Raw genomic sequence first — 23884 nt, 5'->3', positions numbered from 1 at the left:
AAAGAGCCGTCATCACCTGCCAAGGTTACTGCAATAACCCCCCTGGTTCTATACTTGCTTCCCTTCATCCAGATCTCAGCACAGCTCTCAGAAGATCCTTGTGAGATGCTGGCCAGATCACATCTCTCACTGTTCAAACCCTCAAACTGCTTTTTGTCTCACTTGGTTTATACAGAGCCCAGCAGGCCCTGCATGATCCGACTGTCCCATTTCCTCTCTGATCTCATCTCCTACTACTCCCCAGCTTTCTCATTTTTGTCTACCTGATGATCCTGGAATAGACTAAGGTATATGCCCGCCTTAACACCTTATACCTCCTGTTCTTGCTGTCTGAAATGTTCTTCCTCAGATTTTAAGGGAAGGGGGCTTACCTCCCCTCCATTCTTTGAATTCAAACTAAGATTTCATCTCTCCAGTAAGTTTTCCTGGCTGTATAACTACATTGACAAGCATCCCAACATTCCTTATTCTCCCTCCTGGCTTATTTTTCCCTTGGCACTTAGCATGAATTTTTTAAATATATTTTATCTTCTATTTGTTTATTTTGCTTATCACCTGTCTTCCCTCACCAGAATGTAAATACATATTTCATTCCCAGCTATATTCCCAGAGTTAAAATGAGTGCCTATTTCTGAATTAGTGTTCAATAAATACTTGCTGAATGAATGAATGAGTTGCTGAATTCATTATTTTAGGCAAAGGGGATGTTCCTTTTGGCAACGCTGAACTTACTGTTTGCAGGCACATTTCCTAGAGAACAATTTCTCTAGTTAGTAGACTGTAGGTGGTCATGGAAGCTTCAGCTGCAGCGCTCCTGAACAGGACTCTACATGCTGTCAGATTATTTGGATAAAGGATCACCCCCTGCCACGGTTAGCATATTGTTTTCTCACATCCCATTTGCCAAATTCATACAACCAATTGTGCTATGACAATTTTCCCTGGGGCATTAAAAACAGTTGAGAACACAGATTGCTGAACAAATGGGAGAAGGAAGCAATCACGTCTGTCATTTTAGAGAAAGGTGTTCCCCCTTTCCTGACTCATCGCCGTGAACCACCCCGAACTACATGTCAGCCACCCCGAGAAGGCAACCTTCCAAGTCTCAAGAAGCTCCTGTGTTTTTTTCCTGCTGAACTAATATCACAGCCTCCCAACTCTGGCCTGTGGGGACTTTCAGCAATTCATTCTCGGGAATTAGGTGCTCAGGGTGAAGCTGTGATAAACTCTAGACTAAACTGACCAATGTAAGCTTGGCGGAGGCAAGCACTTTATGTTCTCCTCTCGGAATCTTTCTATATGGGGCACAAACTCATGGCTTCAGGGGAAAGTGAAGCCTGTTAGCTCACATACGAAGGTCTCCTGTGCACAAGCAATGAAATACTTTAGACTCACTTCGTCCAGACCTGCAGTTCTTTTGTTCCCCTATCTTTCCATAGCACTATACTTTATGCTATCGAACTCTGCCAAGATTCTGCATGAATGAATAAATAAATAATCAAGTTATAATAAAAATAATATCTGTTTTTAAAAAAGAATTTATTTATTTATTTGTGAGAGAGATAGAGAACATGAGTGGGGCAGGGAGGGGCAGAGGGAGAGAGAGAAGCAGACTCCCTGATGAGCAGGGAGCCCGATGGGGGCTCAATCCCAGTACCCTGAGATCAAGACATGAGCTGAAGGCAGATACTTAACCAACTGAGCCAACCAGGTACCCCAATATAATGTGTCTTAAAGACAATGCAAAATGATTGCATCTGGACCTGAATAGCTCTAAGAATTCAATGGCGATGTTGAAACCAATCCCTAACACATACGTCTGCTTGTGGACAGCTCAGACAGGACTCCAGAGCCACCTAGGATCACTGCACACCCTGAATGGTAATAAACTGTCTGTGGTTTGCTTCCTCATTCTCCTTCCACACTACTTGGCCATCTAGTAGATGTAACAGGTCAGATTCCCTGGCCTATGGATTTCTCAGTTAGCATTTAAAACTGTGATTGTACATAAGTCTGCTAAACCTAAGGACTTAAAAGCTGCAGGGCATTATCTTATCTTTTAAAAAGAATCAAACATTTTACACACACATACACACAGAACTTTCCTTGTTTGTCATAAAATCAATCCAACAGGGTTTAAGATGAAGATTCCATCACAATCAGATTTCCTGAGGAGTAAAAACAAATATTCTGTTAACCTGTTTTGTTTTGTTTTTTTAATATGGTTAATAATTTCTGAGATACCTGGGTGGCTCAGTCTGTTAAGTATCCAACTATTGATTTCAGCTCAGGTACTGGGATGGAGCCCCACATTGAGCTCCATGCAGAGCAGGGAGTCTGCTCCAGATCCATTCTCTCTCTTCCTCTGCCCTTCCCCCTGCTCACATATACACACTATCTCTAAAATAAATAAATAAATCTTTAAAAAACATATGGTTAGTAATTTCTGCCAGTAGTCTTAATCATTGGAAGGTCTGAATTTAACTTATACTATGCCAATAGTATGCTACATTTTCTATGAGCCACTCTTCTCCATTTAACGCATAATTTACTATTACCATATTAGTATATTAGAACTCTAAAGAAAAAAAAAACTCATTTGGGGAGAAATGCATCTTTTGTTCTCTCTGAGGACTAGGTACCACCTGGTAGGAGGTGTAAGAAAGAGTAAAGAAACTTCCTTAAAAGTTTAACAGCTTTCTTGCCTGTTTCAGCTGAATGTACCATGTCTCCTAAGAGGCTCTGGCTACGCTGCTCTTTACAGGGAAAATTATTTGGTAGAGGAAAAAAGAAAAAACTCTATGATTTCCTACTCTAGATTTGAGGAAATATGTGAAAAATACCTATTTATGCATTAAGTATATGAGAAGAATGCATGAAAATTAAACAAAACAAAAATAACCATATCCCACACATAAATTTTATTTTCACAGAACATTAAAAACAAAAAGGCCTTTTATCAATCACACTAAGTGTGATTTTGCTTTGCGTAAGATCATACTATATAAGAATATCATATACCATGATATGCAGCTAGTAGAGTACTATTCTTCTCGGAGGACCCACATTCATTCTAATTATCTGAACAGGAGATAGAGGTGACAGAAATACAGCTCACAGGTCAAATATATGCGTAGAAATCCACAACCTTGTTAGTCTGAGAGACAGTGTTGCCCTTTGGGGGAAAGAAACAAAGTGTGGTAAATGAGGAGAAAGTATTCATGCTCTTGTCCCGTTCAAGGATTTCCTGGGAGACCCTGAGTATATTCTCTCATTTTTCTTACTGCAAATATTCTTATCATGTAGCTGAGAGGCACGCCACACACGCTCATGGGTTTGGGTGTGCTCTTACACTTCTGGTGAGAGAAGGCACACCCAGGGCTCTGTGATAATGAAGAGCAGAGTGGTGTGAGGAGGTGGCTCTGCAGTGGGGGTGACAGCTCACTTGGGTCTTCTCAGGGTGAGGTGCAGCCCAGGCTATCCTCTCATAGCTGTGACCCTTCTTGTTTCTCAAGTGCAAGGTCATCCAATTTATTCTCTCCCTTGTAACACATACTTTTCCCCCCCTTTGGATGATTGATGGGACATAGAATCTAATTTTGAAACAATTGCCACTAGGAAAATCTTCCACCATGGAAATGTAGGCCACAAGTTTTAGTCATTTTGGCTATCCTTAAGCGTGAACTGAGACCTGATGTTTGGTGTTTAAAAAAGTGATTGTTGTGTTCTTATTCCTCAACATATCCAATAAAGGGCTTCTTAGGATGACAAACCATACTATTTTGTTACTTATCAGTCCCTACTGTTGAGGAGATAAATGTAGACACACGTGGGTGTATGTATCATAGATGCGTATACATACATAGTGCAAAATTTCCTTTGTAGCCAGGCAACAACAAAACACAACTTGCTGGAATTACTATTTATTAATGTTGTTTCTTTGAAACTCTTCTGTACGGATTTTACTTTGCACTTTTCAGATAATAAAAATAAAAACAGTCAACAGCTAATATGTTTAATGTGCTAGAAAATAGAGGAAGAACTTAGTGTTAGAATATGTATGCATTATATCCTCATAGCTAGTAATGATTTCTGGTTCAGCTCTTGACATGTCAGTAGTGAGCATTTGATTAAATATTATTTAAGGACTGAACTACCTGAAACAACAGTAATACACACTTCATTTCCTCACAAGTAATTGAAAGATTATCTCAGTCACATTAAATTTCAGATTAAACACATATATAATGCTCGACATGATGAGTCCATGTTTGGACTGTTCCTCTCAAGTTTATTGTTTTTGTCGTGCTATGTTTGGGTCTCAAGTGGGTAATGTGGGACCCTGTGACATTAGTCCAGGTTGCTCTTGACACTTGGAAAATAATGATGAGAAGGAGCTAAGAATTTCAATTCAATCAAAATCCTCAAAAAATCAATGGACTTGAATATGTGTCCAGGTGTGTGGAGGGGCGGTTTATGTGTGGGTGTCTGTGTGCACAGCATGGTGGGATTTGGGTAGGTACGTTTGTATTCACAGCTTCAAAATTGCTGAGGAAATGACAAAATCAAGATTTTGTTGGGGTGCCTGGGTGGCTCAGTGAGATAAGCCTCTGCCTTCGGCTCAGGTCATGTTCTCAGAGTTCTGGGATCGAGTCCCACATCGGGGGGTCTCTGCTCAGCGGGGAGCCTGCTTCCCCCCTCCCTGCCTGCTGCTCAGCCCACTTGGGATCTCTCTCTCTCTGTGTGTCAAACAAATGAATAAAATCTTTAAAAAAATAAAAAGAATTAAAAGAAAAGATTTTGTTAGAGTGAGATTATGTTGACAAAGTTGGTACAGAACTCCTGGTGACCTTTTGTGATGTAAGGAAAATTATATCCTCCATTAGTGTACTCCCTAAGGCAATAAATAAGAAAAATGACCCTATCTTCTTATGATATCAGTCATACAGTAAGAGCAGCAAATGTCATCTGGACATATTTACCTCAAAGGAGGAGGTGAAGCATATTGATATTTCCAAGTGGGCTTTTAGTGGGAACATCTCACATTAGCACTAATGAGAGCTGTTTAGTTAAGCCACTGCTCTCTTGCTCAAGGCATATTTCATCCTCAATACTAAAGCTTTGAAACTTTTTTCCCCTCTTACATGAAACTCTGGTAATTATGCTAAATGTTTAACTATAAATATGGCTTTCTATGAGTCCTCCCTGCTGTGTGTATGAATATCTAAAAAGAACTGAGGCTTTTCATTACTATGTACTTCCCTGGTCACCAAAGCCCCTTTCAGAGATAATCTTTCTTTCATCAATACAGAAAAGCCAAAACCCAAGAAGAAAATCTGAGTGAGTCCTTCTACTCCTCATCCGGACCCCAACCTGAATTCCTTTGATACTCAGAAGGTCTAGAAATTGTCTTGTTTCTCAGTAGAGTGGCAATCTTTTCCATCTGCCCTTCTGGAAGACCACGCAAAGGCTACATTCAATGTTATGGAAACACTCTCTAGAATAAAATTCTGAAGGAAAATGAGAAGAATTGAAGACAAAAAACTACCTTCAGTTATTAGGATTAAGAATATGATTATTCTACAAGAACCCAGAATATCAATAACCTTGAAGAGTAGCAACATTTCTCTTGTGAATCAGGCACACGTGTAAGACACATCTTCTCATTCACCCCTCTTAGCAACTTGTCAGGAGGGATGGTTACCTCTGTCTTTAGAAACAAAACTTGGTTCAAAAGCTAAGTGGCTGTAAGAATCAGAGGGAGAAAATGCTTTCCAGTGAGATAATAATAACACAGATGCCAAGGAGACAAGACTGTTTGGCCTTTGCCTTCAGATCAGAAAGAGTCATTTTTCAGGGACACGGCATTAGCCAAGATCCTCTTCCTCAGTGTCAGAGTAGACATGTGGTTATAAGGCAGTGTGAAAGATCTGGATTAGACTAAAAGGGTAGCTCATGACCGTGAACTTCTTTGCTGTCTACCCACTTGCTTGCTTCCAAGAACCATTCAAAACTAAGCTGTGGTATCTTATGGGCCAAGCTGTCCCCCCCCTTTCAGTGATTGGAGCACCCAACTGTGTATCTCTGACAGCATTCTGAGCTGAACAGAGCACAGGGGAAGCATTTGTCAGATCAGTAGGGTGAATGTTAAAGGCCATCACAGTGAGGGTCCTTAATGGGCTGGCAACAACAGAGGCCAGTATTGCCATCACATCTGTCCAAGACAGACAGGTGGAATTCAGCACCTCTCAAGTTTCTTCTGTTCCTATTGTGATTCCAAGTGATCTTGTACTTCCACCCCTAGTCAGGAACTCTTTGTCTCCTGGGGTTCAGTTCAGAAATGAGGCCTCACATGTAGCACATCCTCAGGTCTCACCAAAGGGATTGTAATTCTTTACAGAAGACCTCTAATTCTGAAAACCTCTTCTTTTTTAGAAACCCAGCTACAGTCTAAGGGTCCTTAACATAGGAAGTAACTTCAAGGCTCTTGGGGTGGTAGATAAAAAACAAACAAACAAACAAAAACACCACCATGGAAGAGTAAACTTGAAAGTTTTGCTTCTGTTTCAGGAATACAACTACTTTTCATTGGAACACAAACCCTTCATCATGTCATTCTACACTTCTGTAGAAAAGGAACTTCTGGGTCTGTTTCTCTGTATTTACTTCACAATCTCCTATGCAGTTACTAGATTAAAAAAACATAATGAAGTCCAGTTTCTTTGAATGATTCAGCATCTTTACCCCTTTGTTAGAATTGAATGGTAAATAGTACCAGTTTTCCTTTTTCTTCTGCATTTTTTTTAATTTAATTTAATTTTTTTCAGTGTTCCAAAATTGATTCTTTATGCACCACACCCAGTGCTCCATGCAGTATGTGCCCACCTTAATACTCACCACCAGGCTCACCCAACACCCCACCCTCTCCCCTCCAAAACCCTCAGTTTGTTTCTCAGAGTCCACAGTCTCTCATGGTTTTTCTCCCTCTCTGATTTCCCCCAGCACACTTCTCTCCATCTCCCAATGCCCTCCCTGTTATTCCTTATGCTCCACAAATAAGTGATGGTTTTTCTCTAGAACAAGTGATATGACCAGTTAGTAGAGTGCTATTTGGGGTTTTTTGTCAACATGGACAGAATTTCCTGTCCTGAGAAGTAAATCCTTATAGAATCAGATCTCCCTGAAGTCAAACAACTTGCCATATGATCTGTGGAAGCAAAAGGTGGTCAAATGTTGAGTAAAAGCTGAAGAGCTGAAGACTTCTCTTGGGGGCTTGCTTTACATCAGGAAGGCAGGAGTCAACACAGCCCACATAGGAGGTAGCAGAGGGGAAAGAAAGACACTGAAATATAAATTTATGTTTTCATCCCTCATTCACCAGGGGCAAATTTTTCTTATCACACCATGAGGAATAAACGGGAAAGTGTTACACATAGTACATGTTTATGCTCATGTTCATTGATTTGTTCTATTTCAACGTCCCCTTCTGGTAGCAGATGAAAAATAAGTTAAAAAATAATATGGCCAAAATGTATTATATTATTAACATATTGATGAGATGGAAGAAATCCAACTGTGATTGCAAATCCTCCTTATTCTTACCATTTTTCAGAACATGAATTTGAGGAAAAAATCCAAGCTAACATTTCCTCATGACTAAGTTATGGGTAAAAGAATCCTGAGGTCTATCATTGCTAATTTAGAGAAAGTAGAAAACTGTCCTGATATTGCATAATATTTGGGACAGCACTAATATTAACTAAATATCATAAACCATTGTGTTCTTCCAACCAGAAATGAAAATCGATATGACATAGGCTATTTATCAATCTCATAGAAGTAACGAACTATAAAGAAATACAATTAGATATTTTCTTTTCCCCAATTCAATTCAATACACACTTTTGAAAGCCTGCATAAACAAAAGTAGTGCTAAATGGGATAGCTTCAATGATGAAAGGGTACACTCCAGCCTGGGAGGGCTTGGGATAGAAGCCAACATGCAAGCAAATAATTGCAGTGCAGTGAGATACCTGCAGGATTAAAGGTAACGACAAAGTCAGGTGTAGGGAAGAATTCTTGGTTGCTGATTCCCAAGGATGGTATTCTGACGTGAGATATATCACTAGGGTTTTGAAACACAAACAATTTCCTTAGTAGAGAAAAGAGGGAAGGCCATTCTAAGAAAAGTTAACATGAATGTGCAAAATACTTTCAGGCGTAGAAAACTACATATGCAAAGGCACTTATTATCATATCAGAAAATAGGGTTATCGCACCCCATCTTTCTGCCTTTGCATGTGGAGCTCACTTGGCCTGAAAATTGTTTTGTTTTGTTTTGTTTTTTACCATTCTTGGTTTTTAGGTGTTTGAACTCTGTATGTGCATTACTGGAAGACTTGGTTTTGTGTTCTAGTAAACAAACTCCGTAATGCCAGATGCTTTTTTTATTGTATTCCTTAGGAACAAACCTACCACTATCATCAGGTTAACTATGAGCTCCCTGTGCTCCAGAAACAAGTATTGCACCACAAGAGTTCAAGTCCCCAGGGACCACAGACCTGGGAGATCCATTTGTAGCTTTTTAGCCTGTGGCTGGAGAACTTAGAGTATACGTAATCTCCTCCTCAGGTGGAAGCTTAGTGCCTTTTTTGATGTCATGGGGGTCCTGGATTTTAAACTTCTGTGATAGTTGCAAGGAAGTTGAGCATTAAAATAATTAATTTGTTCACTCAAAAGGCAAAGGCTGTCATTGCTGTCTTCACAATTATCCAGTTTTGATGCCTTTTTACCACCAATAGCTCTGGCAGTCTTAGTTAATGTCAGCATCTTCTCTTATCCAGAATATTGCAATAGTCTTCCAGCTAATCTCCCTATCTACCCCCTTGCCCTCCTGCCCCCTACATTTCATACAATAACCAATTTTGCTAAAATACAAATTAGATTTCTCACCCTTTTGCTCAAAACTCTACAGCAGCTTCCATCCCCCTTACAGAAAAACACAGCATTGCAAACATTGCATGTGTTCAATACATACTCATTGAATGAATAAAATGACATGAATTCAGTGAGTGCCTATGAATCACAAGAAACTGAGCTTGATATAGGGGCACAAAGACAGTGACATTCTTTTCTCTCCAGAGGTTTTTATTTAGGGATGTGAATTCACAAATGAATGAATACAAAAATAATATTAACTTTTTCTGGTCAAAACCTAAATAAAAATAGTTTGGGTACAAACAATGATATGGCCAGTTCTCCCTGGTTGGTAACAGAAGGTGAAGGATTTGAGTCATAAAATAGTAGAAATTCCAGGATGTTAGGGTAGAAAGAGGCTTTCCACACAAGGGAACCACAGGAACAAATTGAGGTCTGAAATCATAGCCAAAGAACAGCAAGTGCTTCAATATGGCAAGACACAGGACGTAAGATGGAAGGGGGCAGGAGGGTTCAGAGGGTAAAAGTTAGGTTAGAAAGGATACATTCAAAGCCTTAAATGTCTGTCTTTCATTGCTTGAGTTTACTGTATATCTTCCAAGCAATGGGGAGTCACTAAGGTTTTTAAGATGGAGAAATTAGATTCAATTTATATATCCAGAAGCACTGGGAAGGGTCCATTAGAGAATTCAAAGTTGATTAATAGTAAGAACTGACTTTTATTGAATGCCTGTTATTTATTGGGCTCTGTGCTAGGTCCTTTACTTTTACTTCATTTCATTCTCAAATCAGCCTATGCAATTGGTACTGTTCTCATCTCCCTTTAGAAATGGAAAGCTAAGGCAGAGAGAAGTCAAGGCTAAAGTCATACCGTAGTAGTTACAGAACAGAAATAGAAATCCAGAGAATCAGACTTTAGAAAACAGAGGAGAAAATGTATTAAGGAGATAAAGTTCCAGAACATAGTCTATTATCAAATGAAAGGGGTAAAGGAATGAGGGATAGGAGCCTCGCATGCTTGCTAGGCTTTTAGCTTGGATTACTCATGTATGGCTGTGTAGATCACTATGTATATGGTGGGACAAATTTAGAAGAAAAGATAATAAGACATTTTAAATTTATTGGTTTTTATATGCCTGTTGGAAATCTGGAAAGCATGTAGGCATACAAGAAAGAAGATGGACATACAGGTTTGGATCTCAGTAGGGCAGAACAAGCAGATTTGGAACAGGGGAGGTGAGGTCATAGGGTAAACAAGATCAAATATCAATAGAAGAGTGCTACTAGTTGAATTGTGTTCCCCTAAAAGATGTTGAATTCCTAACACCCTGTACCTGTGAATATAGTCTTATTTAAAAACATAAGGTCTTTGCGGATGATCAAGTTGGGGCGCCTGGGTGGCTCAGTGGGTTAAGCCGCTGCCTTCGGCTCAGGTCATGATCTCAGGGTCCTGGGATCGAGTCCCGCATCGGGCTCTCTGCTCAGCAGGGAGCCTGCTTCCTTCTCTCTCTCTCTGCCTGCCTCTCAGTGTACTTGTAATTTCTCTCTGTCAAATAAATAAATAAATAAATAAAATCTAAAAACATAAGGTCTTTGCCGATGATCAAGTTAAGATGAGGTCATTAAGGTGGGTCCTAAATCAATATTTCTGTGTGTTTATGAAAAGAAGAAATTTGGACTCAGACACACAGACATGGAGAACACCATGCACAGATGAAAGCAGAGAGCAGGGTGATGCATCCACAATCAAAGGAATATCACAGAGTGCCAGCAAACTACCAGAAACTAAGGGAAAGTCATGTTACAGAGTCTCCCTCACAGCCTCAGAAGGAACCAAACCTTCCAACAGTTTGATCATGGATTTCTAGCCTCCAGAACTGGGAGACAATACATTTCTGATATTTAGGCTACCAGTTTGTCATACTTTGTTCTAGCAAAGTAATACAAACCAGGAGAGCATGGAAAGAGGGAGTGATTATTGATAGTGACTGAACAGATACTGTCAGTTCAAAAATGAGTTTCCAGTCAAAGAAGCAGAAAAGATACTCCAAGAAAAAAAGGTGCTTATGAAAATGTATGGAAGTCTAAGAAAGGATGTGCCAGCAGTTTGCTCTGGGGTGATCACAAGCTGCAGCAGTGGAGTGGTGAGAACACAGTGATCTGTTCATAAAAGTTCCTGTAAACAGCACTCTAAAAATTTCATCTTATAATTGACAGAGCGCAATCTGAGACCCAAGGGAATGATTAATCTGTTTTTGTTTTGTTTTGTTCTAAAATGCTCCTGTTCTGTAAATACAGTGGCAGTGGCAGCATAGTTTTTGAACCTACCAAAATGATCCCATTAAAATAGAACAAAATTGAAGGATCATGAACAATACCTGCAAATAAAACTCAGTGCTGAGATATCCCCTAATTACCAAGGAACAAATGAGGGACAGCTCTTAAGAGCCTTGTGATGTCGGCAACTATGCAGGAAGTGGCAGAGGGAAGGACTTGAGAATAGAAAAAAACTACAAATTCCCAACAGCCAATCACTGGAAAGTGCAGTGTGCCCTCTAGAAGAAGGACCTAGAAATGTGTTCTCAATGATCCAATGCAAGTGTGAGTCCACAGGGACTGTAATGAAATAACATCTGAAGCTTTTGGAGCAGTCTCATTACACACAGACTGAAGACCCTTCCAAAACAAGGCTCCACATTGAAGAGAATCTGCTGGGAATAGACTCCAACTTGAGCAGGACAAGGACAGCCATGAGAAATAAAGGAGAAGGTCCAACTTCAAAGAAAGGGGCAGGAGAACAGAGGCAGCTGATGTCAGAAAATTGACAAGTGATATTCTTTTTTGTCACTCATGAGAATAAAAGAGGAATGACCTCTGGAGCTATGACAAGAGCTACACCATCCTGGCCCCCTTACACCTCCTAAAACTATATAAAAACTAAACTAACTCATTTTTAAACTCAGCAATGAGAAAAAAATCAAAACTATTATAAGGAAAAGTGAATAGAAAAAATAATGATGAGGGCACCTGGATGGCTCAGCTTGTTGGACAACTGCCTTCAGCTCTGGTCATGATCCTGGAGTCCCGGGATCGAGTCCCAGATAGGGCTCCCTGTTTGGCAGGGAGTCTGCTTCTCCTGCTGACCTCTCTCCTCTCATGCTCTCTCTCTCTCAAATAAAATAAAATCTTAAAAAAAAAAAAATGACGATGTTCTTACAGATAATGAAACCATACCAAGAAAATACATAGAAAACAGATAAAAACCATAAACAAATATTTCAAAATGAGTTGAAAGAAATTAGGAGAATTAAAAAGTTATGAAAGAATAGTATAAATTAGAATTAGAAAAAATTTAAAAGAAATGTATAGAAAAAAGTAAGATTTGACAAGAAAGATGATATAACCCAATATAGAATTCTAATTTTTTTAAAAGAAGCTCAGAAATGACAACTCTACTAGTAGGACTGTGATGACCCTCAAATACCATAGCTTGACGATAAATAGAAAGTAGAAAGGAAGGGAAAAAATTACATCAGTAAGCTATTTAAGATCAAAAGCATTCAGGGAAATTGATTAATACAGAAGATAAAGAAGGTGCAACTTAAAAGAATAGGAGTCCTCAAAGAAGAATACCAAAGTAATGGAACAACAACAACAACAATACTCAATACTATAAATAAAGAAGGCTTGAAACAACATATTGAAACTTGAAACTACATAATAAAGGGAAACTTGATGCAGAACAGCCCATATCAAGATATATCCTAAGAAAACCATAGGTCTTCAAAAAGAACCAAATATTCCTGAGACATCTAAACAAAAATTCAAGTTCTTTACAAGAGAAAGAATATTAGATTTTTATCAAACTTCCATGACAAAACTTCATGCTAGTAAGCAATGAAATAATAGATTTAATAGACTAAAATAAATAAATTGCAGATCTTCAATTTTATATGGAATATGCATGGATTTACAGCCATCCAACCTGACTCTCCAATGCAAAGATTTCCCCAGATATTCTGCTTTTTTCATCCTCTCATCTTGGTATCACAAAACCTTTACATCTGGTAGGTGAAGTTCTAGAAATGGGCACCAATTTTCATAAAAAATTGTGCGACTTCAGGGTCCTCTTAGTAGATGAAAACCTATCCCCATGCAAGTCAAGATTGGTAACCGCATGCTGTTATAAATATGCAAGAATTCTAAGAATATTGTTCCAATGCACCTTTTCTTAGTGGATCTACTAGAGAATAAGCTTCAGACCACCAAACATACTGCAGAGTCATTGACATAACAGCCAACAACAACAACAACAACAAAAGTGATATGAGTAGCTTTATTTCAAAGCAACCTTGAAAAAGAAACAGAAAGCTGAAAGCAACACAATTCTGGACTTCAAGTTATATTACAAAGCTTTAGTAATCAAGACAGTATGATACTGTCATAAAAAGAGACACATAGATCAATGGAACACAATAAAAGAAAACCCACAGATAAACGCACAACTATATGGTCAAAACAGGGAAGACTATCCAATGGGAAAAAGACAGTTTCTTCAATAAATGGTGTTGGGAAAACTGGACAGCAACATTCAAAAGAATGAAACTGGACCATTTTCTTACACCATACACAAAAATAAATTCAAAATGGATTAAAGTCTAAGTACGAGGGATGAAACAATAAAAATCCTAGAGGAGAACACAGGCAGTAATGTCTCTGACATCAACCATATCAACTTCTTTCTAGATATGTCTCCTGAGGCAAGGGAAACAAAAGCAAAAACAAACTATGGTGACTTCATCAAGATAAAAAGCTTTCACACAGTGAAGGAAACCATCAACAAAACTAAAAGGCAACCTATGGAATGGGAGAAGATATTTGCAAATGATTAAGGGTTAGTATCCAAAATATATAAAGAACTTAAAAAAGTCAGCACCCAAAAACCAAATAATCCAATTAAAAAATGGGCAGAGGGCATGAATAAACATTTTTCCAAAGAAGACAAAGAGATGCCCAAGAGACACATGAAACAATGCTCAACATCACTCATCATCAGGGAAATGAAAATCTAAACTATAAACTCACAGAAAATGGCTAAAATCTGCAAGAATCAACAGGTGTTGGCAAGGATGCAGAGAATGGGAAACTTCTTCCACTATTGTTGGGAATGCAAAACTGGTGCATTCCAGAGTGGTGCCGCCACTCTGGAAAACAGAATAGAGCTTCCGCCACTCTGGAAAACAGAATAGAGCTTCCTCAAAAAGTTAGAATAGAACTATCCTATGATCCAGCAATTGCACTACTAGGTATTTACCCAAGAATGCAAAACTACTAATTCAAAGGCATACATATACATATTTATAGCACCATTATCTACACTAGCCAAATTACGGAAGCAACCAAAGTGTCCATCAACTGATGAATGGATAAAGGAGATGTGATAAGTATATATATATATATATATATATATATATATATATATATATCATTTGCACACACACACACACACGAATATTACTCAGCCATAAAAAAGAATGAAATCTTGCCATTTGCAAAAATGCGGATGGAGCTAGAAAGTATTACATTAAGAAAAAAAAGTCAATCATGGAAAGAGAGAAACCACATGATTTCACTCATATGTGGAATTTAAGAAACAGAGCAAAGGAAAAAAAGAGAGGAACAAACCAAGAAACAGACTCTCAACTATAGAAAACAAACTCATGGTTACCATGGGGCAGGTGGGTGGGGAGATGGGCTAAATAGGTGATGGGGATTAAGGAGTGCCCTTGTTGTGATGAGCACTGGGTATTGTATGGAATTGTTGAATCACTGTGTTGTACACCTGAAACTAATATTACACTGTAGGTTTACTAACTGAAATTTACACAAAAACTTTGAAAAATTTTTAAAGGGTGGTAGACTCAGAATATCACCATTTCACAACCACTAATGAATGAATGGATCTAGGAAATGATCATTAGTGGATGATGACATCATATAGGAGAATATTAGGATCTCCTCAAGAAAGTACTCAACATCACCTAATAAAAAATAATCTAATTTGAATCGGGGGCAGCCTGGGTGGCTCAGTTGCTAAGCATCTGCCTTTGGCTCAGGTCATGATTCCAAGGTCCTGGGATCGACCCCTACATCAGCTCTCTGCTCATGGGGAAGCCTGTTTCTCCCTCTTCCACTCCCTCTGCTTCTGTTCCCTCTCTCTGTGTGTCTCTTGCTGTCAAATAAATAAATTAAATAAAAGAAAAAAACTTGAATCTGACCAACACTAACTGAAGAAAACAGAAAGGACGAATGTAACCATACCACATGTATGCAATCATCAAAACCAAGACAGTGAGAAATAGGTGGGAAATGGGAAAAAAAAAATGAAAGAGGAATAATGGTGTGTAAAAGAGACTTAAGATACATATCAAATAATCATCACATATAGGTCTTGTTTGGAAAGTATTTCAAATAAACTCTAAAGAAAATAAGATAATCAGGAAAATATGAAAACTGGGTATTTTTTATAATATTAAATTATACTTATTTGTAATGTTATAATGGTATTGCATTTATGTTTGTCAATTATTTTAAATAAAATACTTTCAGATGGAATAACATGATGCTTAGGATTTGCTTCAAGATTATCTGGTGGGGGGGCACCTGGGTGGCTCAGGGGGTTAGGCCTCTGCCTTCAGCTTGGGTCGTGATCTCAGGGTCCTGGGCTCAGACCCTGCATCAGGGTCTCTGCTCAGCAGGGAGCCTGCTTACACCTCTCTCTCTGCCTGCTGCACTGCCTACTTGTGATCTCTCTGTCAAATAAATAAAATAAAATCTTTAAAAACAAAGATTATCTGGTGGCAGTGAGTAAGTGAAGGTATAAATAAAAAATAATGTATGTATTGTGCATACATGTATCAATAATTAATTTGGTTGATGCATATAGTGAACTCAATACACTATTTTTTCTCTTTTTGTATATGTTTGAAATTTTTAATAATAAAACAGTTTTTAGAAGACATCAAGAGTGTTTAAAAGCACATGCCCTCTAATACTTTAGACTTGCATTGTGCCCTAAGAGAAATCCATCTCCTGAGTACCACTGAGCACATAAAGAAACTGAACAGAAAGGGCGTGTGTAGATTGTTGAAGTGGCAAATCCCTTCTATACCTGAGTTTCTTTTTTTTTTTTTTAAGTTTTTATTTATTTATTTGACAGAGAGAGAGAGTGATCACAAGTAGGCAGAGAGGCAGGTAGAGAGAGGATGAAGCAGGCTCCCTGCCGAGCAGAGAGCCCGATGTGGGACTCGATCCCAGGACCCTGAGATCATGAGCTGAGCTGAAGGCAGAGGCTTAACCCACTGAGTCACCCAGGTGCGCCAATACCTGAGTTTCTGACACATTTCACCTCACTCTTGATATTTCAGGTCAGTGGATTGCCTTTAACGAAGCTGAAGATTGCAAGGACTTCTCAAAGCGCACATTTGAGAAAAAGGGTACTTGCTAAGCCGTTCTCTTTGGGTCTTACATGCATAAGCCACTAAAGCAACTGTTTCTTGGGTGCTTGTGTATAGTGGCTTGCAGAAAAGAAAAGCAGCCTTGGTGTTTGAATTATAAATGATCACTCATTTCTTTCTTCTCCTCCATGTTTTCTTTCTAGATATTTCCACACCATCTACTTAGGCATTCGAAGTCGACAGAGTGGGGAGAATGACCGGTGGAGGTTTTACTGGAAAATGGTGTATGAGTATGCAGATGTGAGTATGCTGCACTTGCTAGCCACCTTTCTGGAAAGTGCGCCACAGCTGGTCCTGCAGCTCTGCATTATCGTACAGACTCATAGCTTACAGGCCCTCCAAGGTAAGGGCTTGCAATTTGGTTTCTGACTCTGGGGAGACTGGCTGTTTGTGTCGCAATCCAAAAACTGTGCTAATGCCCTTTATTGACCGAGACCATGGTGGTCCCTATTCTGTGTCTGCTCTTTGACATGAGAATTTGTGAATGATGAATATTTTCTTCTTCACGATTACTTATGAAAGCTAATTTGCAGAGACAATTTTTATTTTATTTTATTTTATTTTATTTTATTTTTTGCTTTCAAGCTGCTATCTGAGTAGGAAAAATATTTCGATGATTTTACGTTTGGTCAGAATGAAAATAGAGGCAACCGGGTTTTTCTGGCTTGTGTGATAGAGTACTTTCAAAAACCTTGAAAAAAAAAATCCTAGTTCTCTCTCTTTCTAATAATATTCGTACACATATTTGAATATGAGGGTAATCTCTATCATTTCCTTCTGACATTAAGAAACAGAGAGATATTAAAAGGAAATGGTAGATTACTACAATATTGGTTTTAAAATCATAGAAGAAAAAATGTCAATATTTAATAATACATTGTTTATGTACTACTAAGTTTTACATAACGAATATTTTCAGATTAATATTTTTGTGTTTCGCTGTCTTGTTTGATAACCTCATCAGTTAGACTGTCGCTTATCTGCCCAGATGTTTCCTTAGGCTCTGCTATTCAAATCTTTTCTAGCAGCAAGAAGATCAGACAGACCAGTGGGTGCAGAGGTGCATGAATGGGTGGATGGATAGCCATGTTCTAAATAAGCAGTTTCCTGGCAATTTGTCTATCCTATAACTAAATAGATTTTGTGAATCAGTTAACATATTATAACATGCTCATTTTGTTTTGATCTCATTTAGAGCCTTGGCTGTGTCTTTCCCTATGTGCATGCATGTCGGTGTCCCATTCTGGGCCATGCTCTAACTTGAGATTTGATCTAGTTGGTCCAGGAATCTCTACAGTGTCCTTATAACATTTTATAGCAAATAGCACATTAGTTTAGACTGAGCACATTAATTAGAGAGGTGGGGGGGCATATTAGAGGAAAAGAAAAATGGAGCGTGTACTGGGAGCCAGGAACCCGTTTCTTTGTGAATGTCTGGCCAATCCTGGTTCTGCACTAGAATAGCTTTGGTCCAAGGAGTTTGAGAAAAGGGTCAAAGAGATCCATAGTGTGTGATTTACAAATGCTAGAAAGCAAACTGGAAGAAAGAGAAAGTGGTGTGTTAGCACAGAAACAGATGAGTAAAGCCTGGAGAAAACAAGATGTATAAATTAGCTGCAGACGACTGTCTTTAGTGGTGAAAGACCACAGGCTACAGAGGGAGGATCTGGCGTTGGTCACTCACTTCCTTGCTGTGAGACCTTGTGCAGGTCATTTAATGTCTCTGGGCCCCCACTTCTCAAATGTAAAGGTCACCATGGAAACTAGATGATCTCCAAGCTCCTTGGAGCTCTGTTCCATCTTTGCATCAGTGAATGCCCAGTAACCAGCATTACAGGGCCAGAGATATGTATTAGGAAATGGTCTGTAAATGAGGACACAAATTTGGAGGCAGCATCAAACTAAATCTCTATCAAAGAATCTGGTACTTATCTCCAGAACAACTTGGCCGCCTCTTAGCATAATTATGCAAGAGGAGGGGAACTTGGGTGCCTCAGTTGGTTAAGCGTCTGCTTATAGCTCAGGTCATGATCTCAGGGTCTTGAGATCAAGGCCTTCTCTGTTCAGTGGGGAGTCGGCCTCTCCCTCTCCCTCTGATCCTTCTCCCCACTTGTGCTCTTTCTCTTTGTCTCAAATATATAAATAAAATCTTAAAAATAATAATAGTAATTACACAAAAGGAAAACCCAGGCACAAATGTGGAGAGTTGCAAGCTGCCTTCTTGTGACCCAAGATTACTCAGGGTACCTCCTGGTTTTCTAAAAGATTTAGAAAATCATAAGGAAGTTTTTATTCTAAAGATGGTGGACATAGAGCAAGAAAGGCGAGAGAGGGCCTAAGAAAATGAGATCACTTCGGTTGGAGAGTTTTATATAGTTTTATAGAAAAAGAAATAGAAATCAATCCTTACTTTTTCTCAGATTATTCATTCTAAGTCTAGGAATCAAAATTTCTATTTCACAGAGTTGTGGCTCTTCACTGACACCTGGTGTCCCCAGCTTATGTGTTGGGCTCACATTTGCATGAGGCTTCCTATGGGAGCCAGACCTCCTCCCTGTCCTTGGCCAAGGCAAGCCATGCTGTCAAAATTAGAAAGCTGTAGGGAAATGTGTTCTGTATCACTCCCAAGGTGGTCAAAAGACAGGCTGACTCAAAGTTCACTAGGACCAATGCAAGTCACTGAGTGCAGGATGAGGAATTAGTCTTCTGGGTGGGTCTTGGTGTTGCCATTTTTTAACAAGGGAAGTGGGCAGAAAGTTATGTCAAAAGACCAAGCAGTGGAAAATACATGACAACAAAAAACAACCACAAAACCTCCAACAAATGCAGATGAGCCCAGGAAACACTAAATCAGTTTGCATTTTGTGGAGAAACCTCTCTTCAGAGTGAGCTTCCAAATTCAACCTTCCACTGACAGGTGATCCCACTTAAAATGAACAAGCTTATAAATTAAATGTTGTGAATAAATTACAGGAACAGAGATGTTCCCTTCTAGGAGAAGAAAAATAAAAGTGATAGAAGTTAGTCTGACATATATTTTCATATACATTTATGGTAAAGATTCTTGGGATTGGGGCGCCTGGGTGGCTCAGTGGGTTAAAGCCTCTGCCTTCAGCTCAGATCATGATCCCGGGGTCCTGAGATCGAGCCCCACATCAGGCTCCCTTCTCAGTGGGGAGCCTGCTCCCCCCTCTCTCTCTGCCTGCCTCTCTGCCTACTTGTGATTTCTGTCAAATAAATATATAAAATCTTTAAAAAAAAAGATTCTTGGGATTTATATATTAAAAAAAAAAAAACTTTCTCCAATAGATGCAAATAATCAATGGCATGAACCCTCTGAAGTATTTGCAAATAGCTCTGAATTAAAATCTGTAAAATATTCCTATTTAGCAGGTAAAGAGTGGTCCTAAGTCTGCCTGTAATTCTTGTATATGCCTCTCTAGAATTATTGGTTTTTAAGATTGAAACAATAATGCCTTTTTCTCCCAATTTCAACCATCTATTACTCTCTGAAGGACACTCTTTTAAAAACCAATAAGAAAATCAAAGAGATGTGACATTTTAAAATAGATGTTTAAAAATTGCATTTTCCTTATAAAGTTGGCATCACCTTAAAACTCTGTTAGCTACGAAAATCCTTTCTCAGCATTCCTTACTTATTGAATAATTAAGTCAGAGGTGCCTCATCGGATGAGGCTGACAGGCTCCATGGTGAACCATGCAAGTAAAGTGTCATGGTTTCTCAGCTGGCACTATCCCAGGAAGGACAATTTGGCTCCTGCCCTGAGACCAGAAATCAGAATAAGGCAGAAACTTGAAGAAGAACATCCAGTCTTTTCACTCCATGTTATTACCTTAGACACAACGGCTGCCCTTCATTGGATCTGGAGTTTTCCTGTGAAAATCTGTCTCTGAAGTTAAGAAACACTCAAGAGGGTCCAATTGTACATGCTTAGCTAAGGTGACAGATAGTGCAGAAGTTACCAGTATACACTTCATTATGATTTTCCAATCCAATTCTACACCCCTGCCAGAAGAAGAAGAGACATACAGAAAGAGAGAGAAAGAGGGAGAGAGAAATGCAGGAAGGAAGGAAAGAAAGAGGGATGGAGAGAGAGAGAGGGAGGGAGAAAGACTGGTTGGTAAACCAAGATGGGCAATGGTGCACCTGTTCATCTTAATTTGAGGACCATGTTTTTGGTGTTAAAGATGCTCAGATGTAGGAGCACCTGGGCGGCTCAGTGGGTTAAGCCTCTGCCTTCTGCTTGGGTGGAGATCCCAGGATCCTGGGATGGAGCACCACATCACATCAGGCTCTCTGCTCAACAGGGGGCCTACTTCCCCCACCCTCTGCCTGCTTCTCTGCCTACTTGTGATCTCTCTCTCTCTCTCTGTCAAATAAATAAATAAAAATCTTTCAAAAAAGAATATATATATCTTTTTAAAAAGATGTTAAGATGTGGTCCGAGGCCTGCCTGTCTTGTTTTCAAGCACCATCTCAAGCCCATCCTGGGCCTTGGATTATAACTAAATGGTACAGGGAAAGATAAGCAGTTGACTGCCTACCTTCTGTGGAAAGAAATCACCCTACCTGGCCTTTTGGATGTAAAGTAAACAAGCTGCACCCGGAGAGTCTCTAAGTCACTTTGAGTTTTGTGAGTATGATTCTCTGAATACTTGGTTTTGGTTGTGTAGCCTCCCGAGGTGGTGGAGAAGATATTGATGCATGTACAAATAAGAGTCCACAGGCCATCCCAAGTGATATAGCATTGCTCAGAGCCTGGATCCATGCTCCATGGAGCAGCCCAGAGAATGCTGTGCAGGATTATGGCACACCATGTATTTATCCTTTCCAGTGTGTGTGTTTATCTGTGTGTGTGTGTGTGTGTGTGTGTGTGTGTGTGTGTGTGTGTGTTTGTGTATAAGCCACAGCCCAGGCTGACACATGGCTCTGGCAGCCAGGTGTGCATGCCCACCAGTGAAACCATCATGAAGGAACACTGATATCTCATAAGGAAACATCTTGGTAAACCAGAAGGAATCAGGACTTTGTGAGATATAAGTTGGATGTCAATCTATGAACCCAAATGTTTCCACTTTTTTCAGCGGCCTTCAGTTCTTCATTTCCAATTTCCACATTTACTTGTCATTACTAGAAAATCTCATTTTACACTTGACATGTACTTAGCTGTGATGTGCAGAGTGAATGACAAACAAATGCCTTCCCCATAGGCCATGTGTCCAGGACAGCTTTGTTGAGCAAGAAAAACACCAACTCCTACTTCGATTCTGATTTTTCAGATCCCAAACCCCACATGCTGCCCCTTTTGCCAACAGTTTATCCTGAATATTTCATGAAAAGAAGAGAAAAAAGCAGTCTGGGAGAAGTTTTTTTAGTTATTCTTTTCCTGTCTCGCTTCCCATGAGACCCCTGGGAAAGTCACAAGTAAAGGGGCGGTCCTCAAACATCTGGTACTGTGCCCAGAAAACTCAGGGAACTAAGACGTCCCCAAAGTGAGAAAAACACCTCATTTGTCATGACCTGATGAGGACTTTCAAGATCTAAAACATGGGATGTCCAGTCACTCACCCTCAGGGTCAAACAGGTAGAGTCACACCCCAGTGGTTTACATGGTTCAGGTCAGAGAAGAAGGTTCAGGTCAGGATCAGGGCCTTCCTCCTCTGCCAGTTACCCGTCTCTGCATGTGCCTCTGCCAGATACCTGTCTCTGCATGTGCCTCTGCCAGATACCTGCCTCTGCATGGCTCCACCTCTGGGATTCTTCAAGGCAACAGTGCCAGCCTGTGAGTGGGACTGTGTCCCACATCCCTTTAGATCTGTCTACTTTGCAGTTGCTATTTTCTTTCATTAATTAACACATTTATCGAATGTCTATTATGTGAATGATGGTGTGTGAAGCTCTGCAAAATTTGTCCTAAAAAAAGTTCATGTTTTTATTAAAAGTTTATAATGTGACATTATAAACAACATCACAATACATATTTAGAAACACCTAATTTATCTGGGTGTATTCTAGAGTATTCCATTGTCTAGATGGGGTACTTTAAATGAGAGGAACCCTTAGAACATATCTAGCTTACCCTCCCCAATTGAGGGGTCACCGAGCCTCTGCTTGAGCCCATTGTTCATTATATGGTACTTGTGATTGAATCACAGACTCTGTTGGAAAAGGCCTTCCCAGGCATCTAGCCTGTCACTCTACCTGACATGTGTATCTCTGATCAGTTCTGCCTTCGCTCATTCCATTCAATGTCAGGGTTCACCATCTCTCCAGGAAGGAGACTCATCATCGTAAGTCTGATAAGCCAAAGCTCTCCTCTCCGAATAGTACCCCATCTTCTCTGTAGAATGTTCTTCCTTCCTGATGCCCTTAGTCCATTGAATATCCATGCCAAACAGTTTACTTTTAGTCCATGGGCACAATTGCCTTCTCTAGTTGAGTCAAACACTTCACAGGAATCATTTCGGACTTCTGAAGCTGTTCATTTTAACTGCCTTGTTCTTGTGACCTCTTAGTTTAATTAGCTAGCATATGAACTGATAAAATCAGAATGTGGAAAAAGGAACTGTTTCTACGAATTTGGTGCTAACAGTTTCAGGAACAGTGGATCAGACCAGAACAGGACAGTGATTTCCTAACCAGTCAGCATCAAAGTGTCAGGACCCCTCTCTTGTCACCTCTTGTCTTGTCCTCAGAATTAGTTTGTGGTCCCCAGAATTGGCTGTGGGTCGTGTGGGCTACACCCGGATCTCTGTAGCCACCAGTTTTCCTTGTTCAAGGCTAGCTAACAGCTGTATGCACTTGCTTCCATCATCCTTGGATGACTCCATGGGGTTTAGTACTGTATCTCTGAATATGAGGTCTTTTTTTTTTCTTTTTGTGATGATATGTCAATTAGAGTGCCATCCCTCATCAGGAATGCAGAACATGTTAGATCTTCCTAAAGAAGAGATTTAAATCAGGAGATCCACTTCAATGGGTACTAGGATGCTGAAAGGACAAAAAGCAGATGTGATCAAACTAAGAGATTCCTAATTAAAGGGAGACGCTCTCCCCTACTCCCTAGGGCTAGGGGAATGAAGGAAGAAATGCTCAGATCTCTGGGGATGGCATAGCCTGGTGGGTGTGGGTGACAAAGGGGCAGGGCATAGGGGCTACTGAGACTGCCCTGGGGAACCCCCAGGATCAAGCAAGGCCCCCGGACATGGTGAGACTGTGTGGCTGCAAGCCAAAAGAAGCTGGGGACAGGAAGCAGGAGCTTTAGAGGCCAGTGAGAATAGGATGCTGATCTGAGGAGGAATCCAGAAAAAAGTCTTCTTTCCTCTCCTCCTACCTCCTAACATGCTGCCATTGCTACCTCTCAGCAGAACTTACTGGGAAACCAGCTGGTCAGGGTATTGGGGAAACC

General features: G+C 39.8%; 1 protein-coding gene across 2 annotated transcripts in view; it reads left to right on the top strand.

Annotated features, from left to right (window-relative positions):
• Positions 1 to 23884, top strand: part of XKR4 (XK related 4) — a 444711-nt gene that overhangs the window by 243330 nt on the left and 177497 nt on the right. For both annotated transcript variants that reach the window (XR_009351771.1, XM_059166434.1), the window contains exon 2: positions 16598 to 16797. Coding sequence is in view for 1 of the 2 variants with exons in the window: in XM_059166434.1 (XP_059022417.1) it covers positions 16598 to 16797 (200 nt within the window). In the remaining variant the exon portion in view is untranslated. The remainder of the gene's footprint in view (positions 1 to 16597; positions 16798 to 23884) is intronic.

This window comes from Mustela lutreola, chromosome 3 (assembly GCF_030435805.1).
Source record: "Mustela lutreola isolate mMusLut2 chromosome 3, mMusLut2.pri, whole genome shotgun sequence".
Lineage (NCBI taxonomy): Eukaryota > Metazoa > Chordata > Mammalia > Carnivora > Mustelidae > Mustela > Mustela lutreola.
Note: the sequence above shows the minus strand (reverse complement) of the source record. Positions and strands in the feature narration are given on the sequence as shown.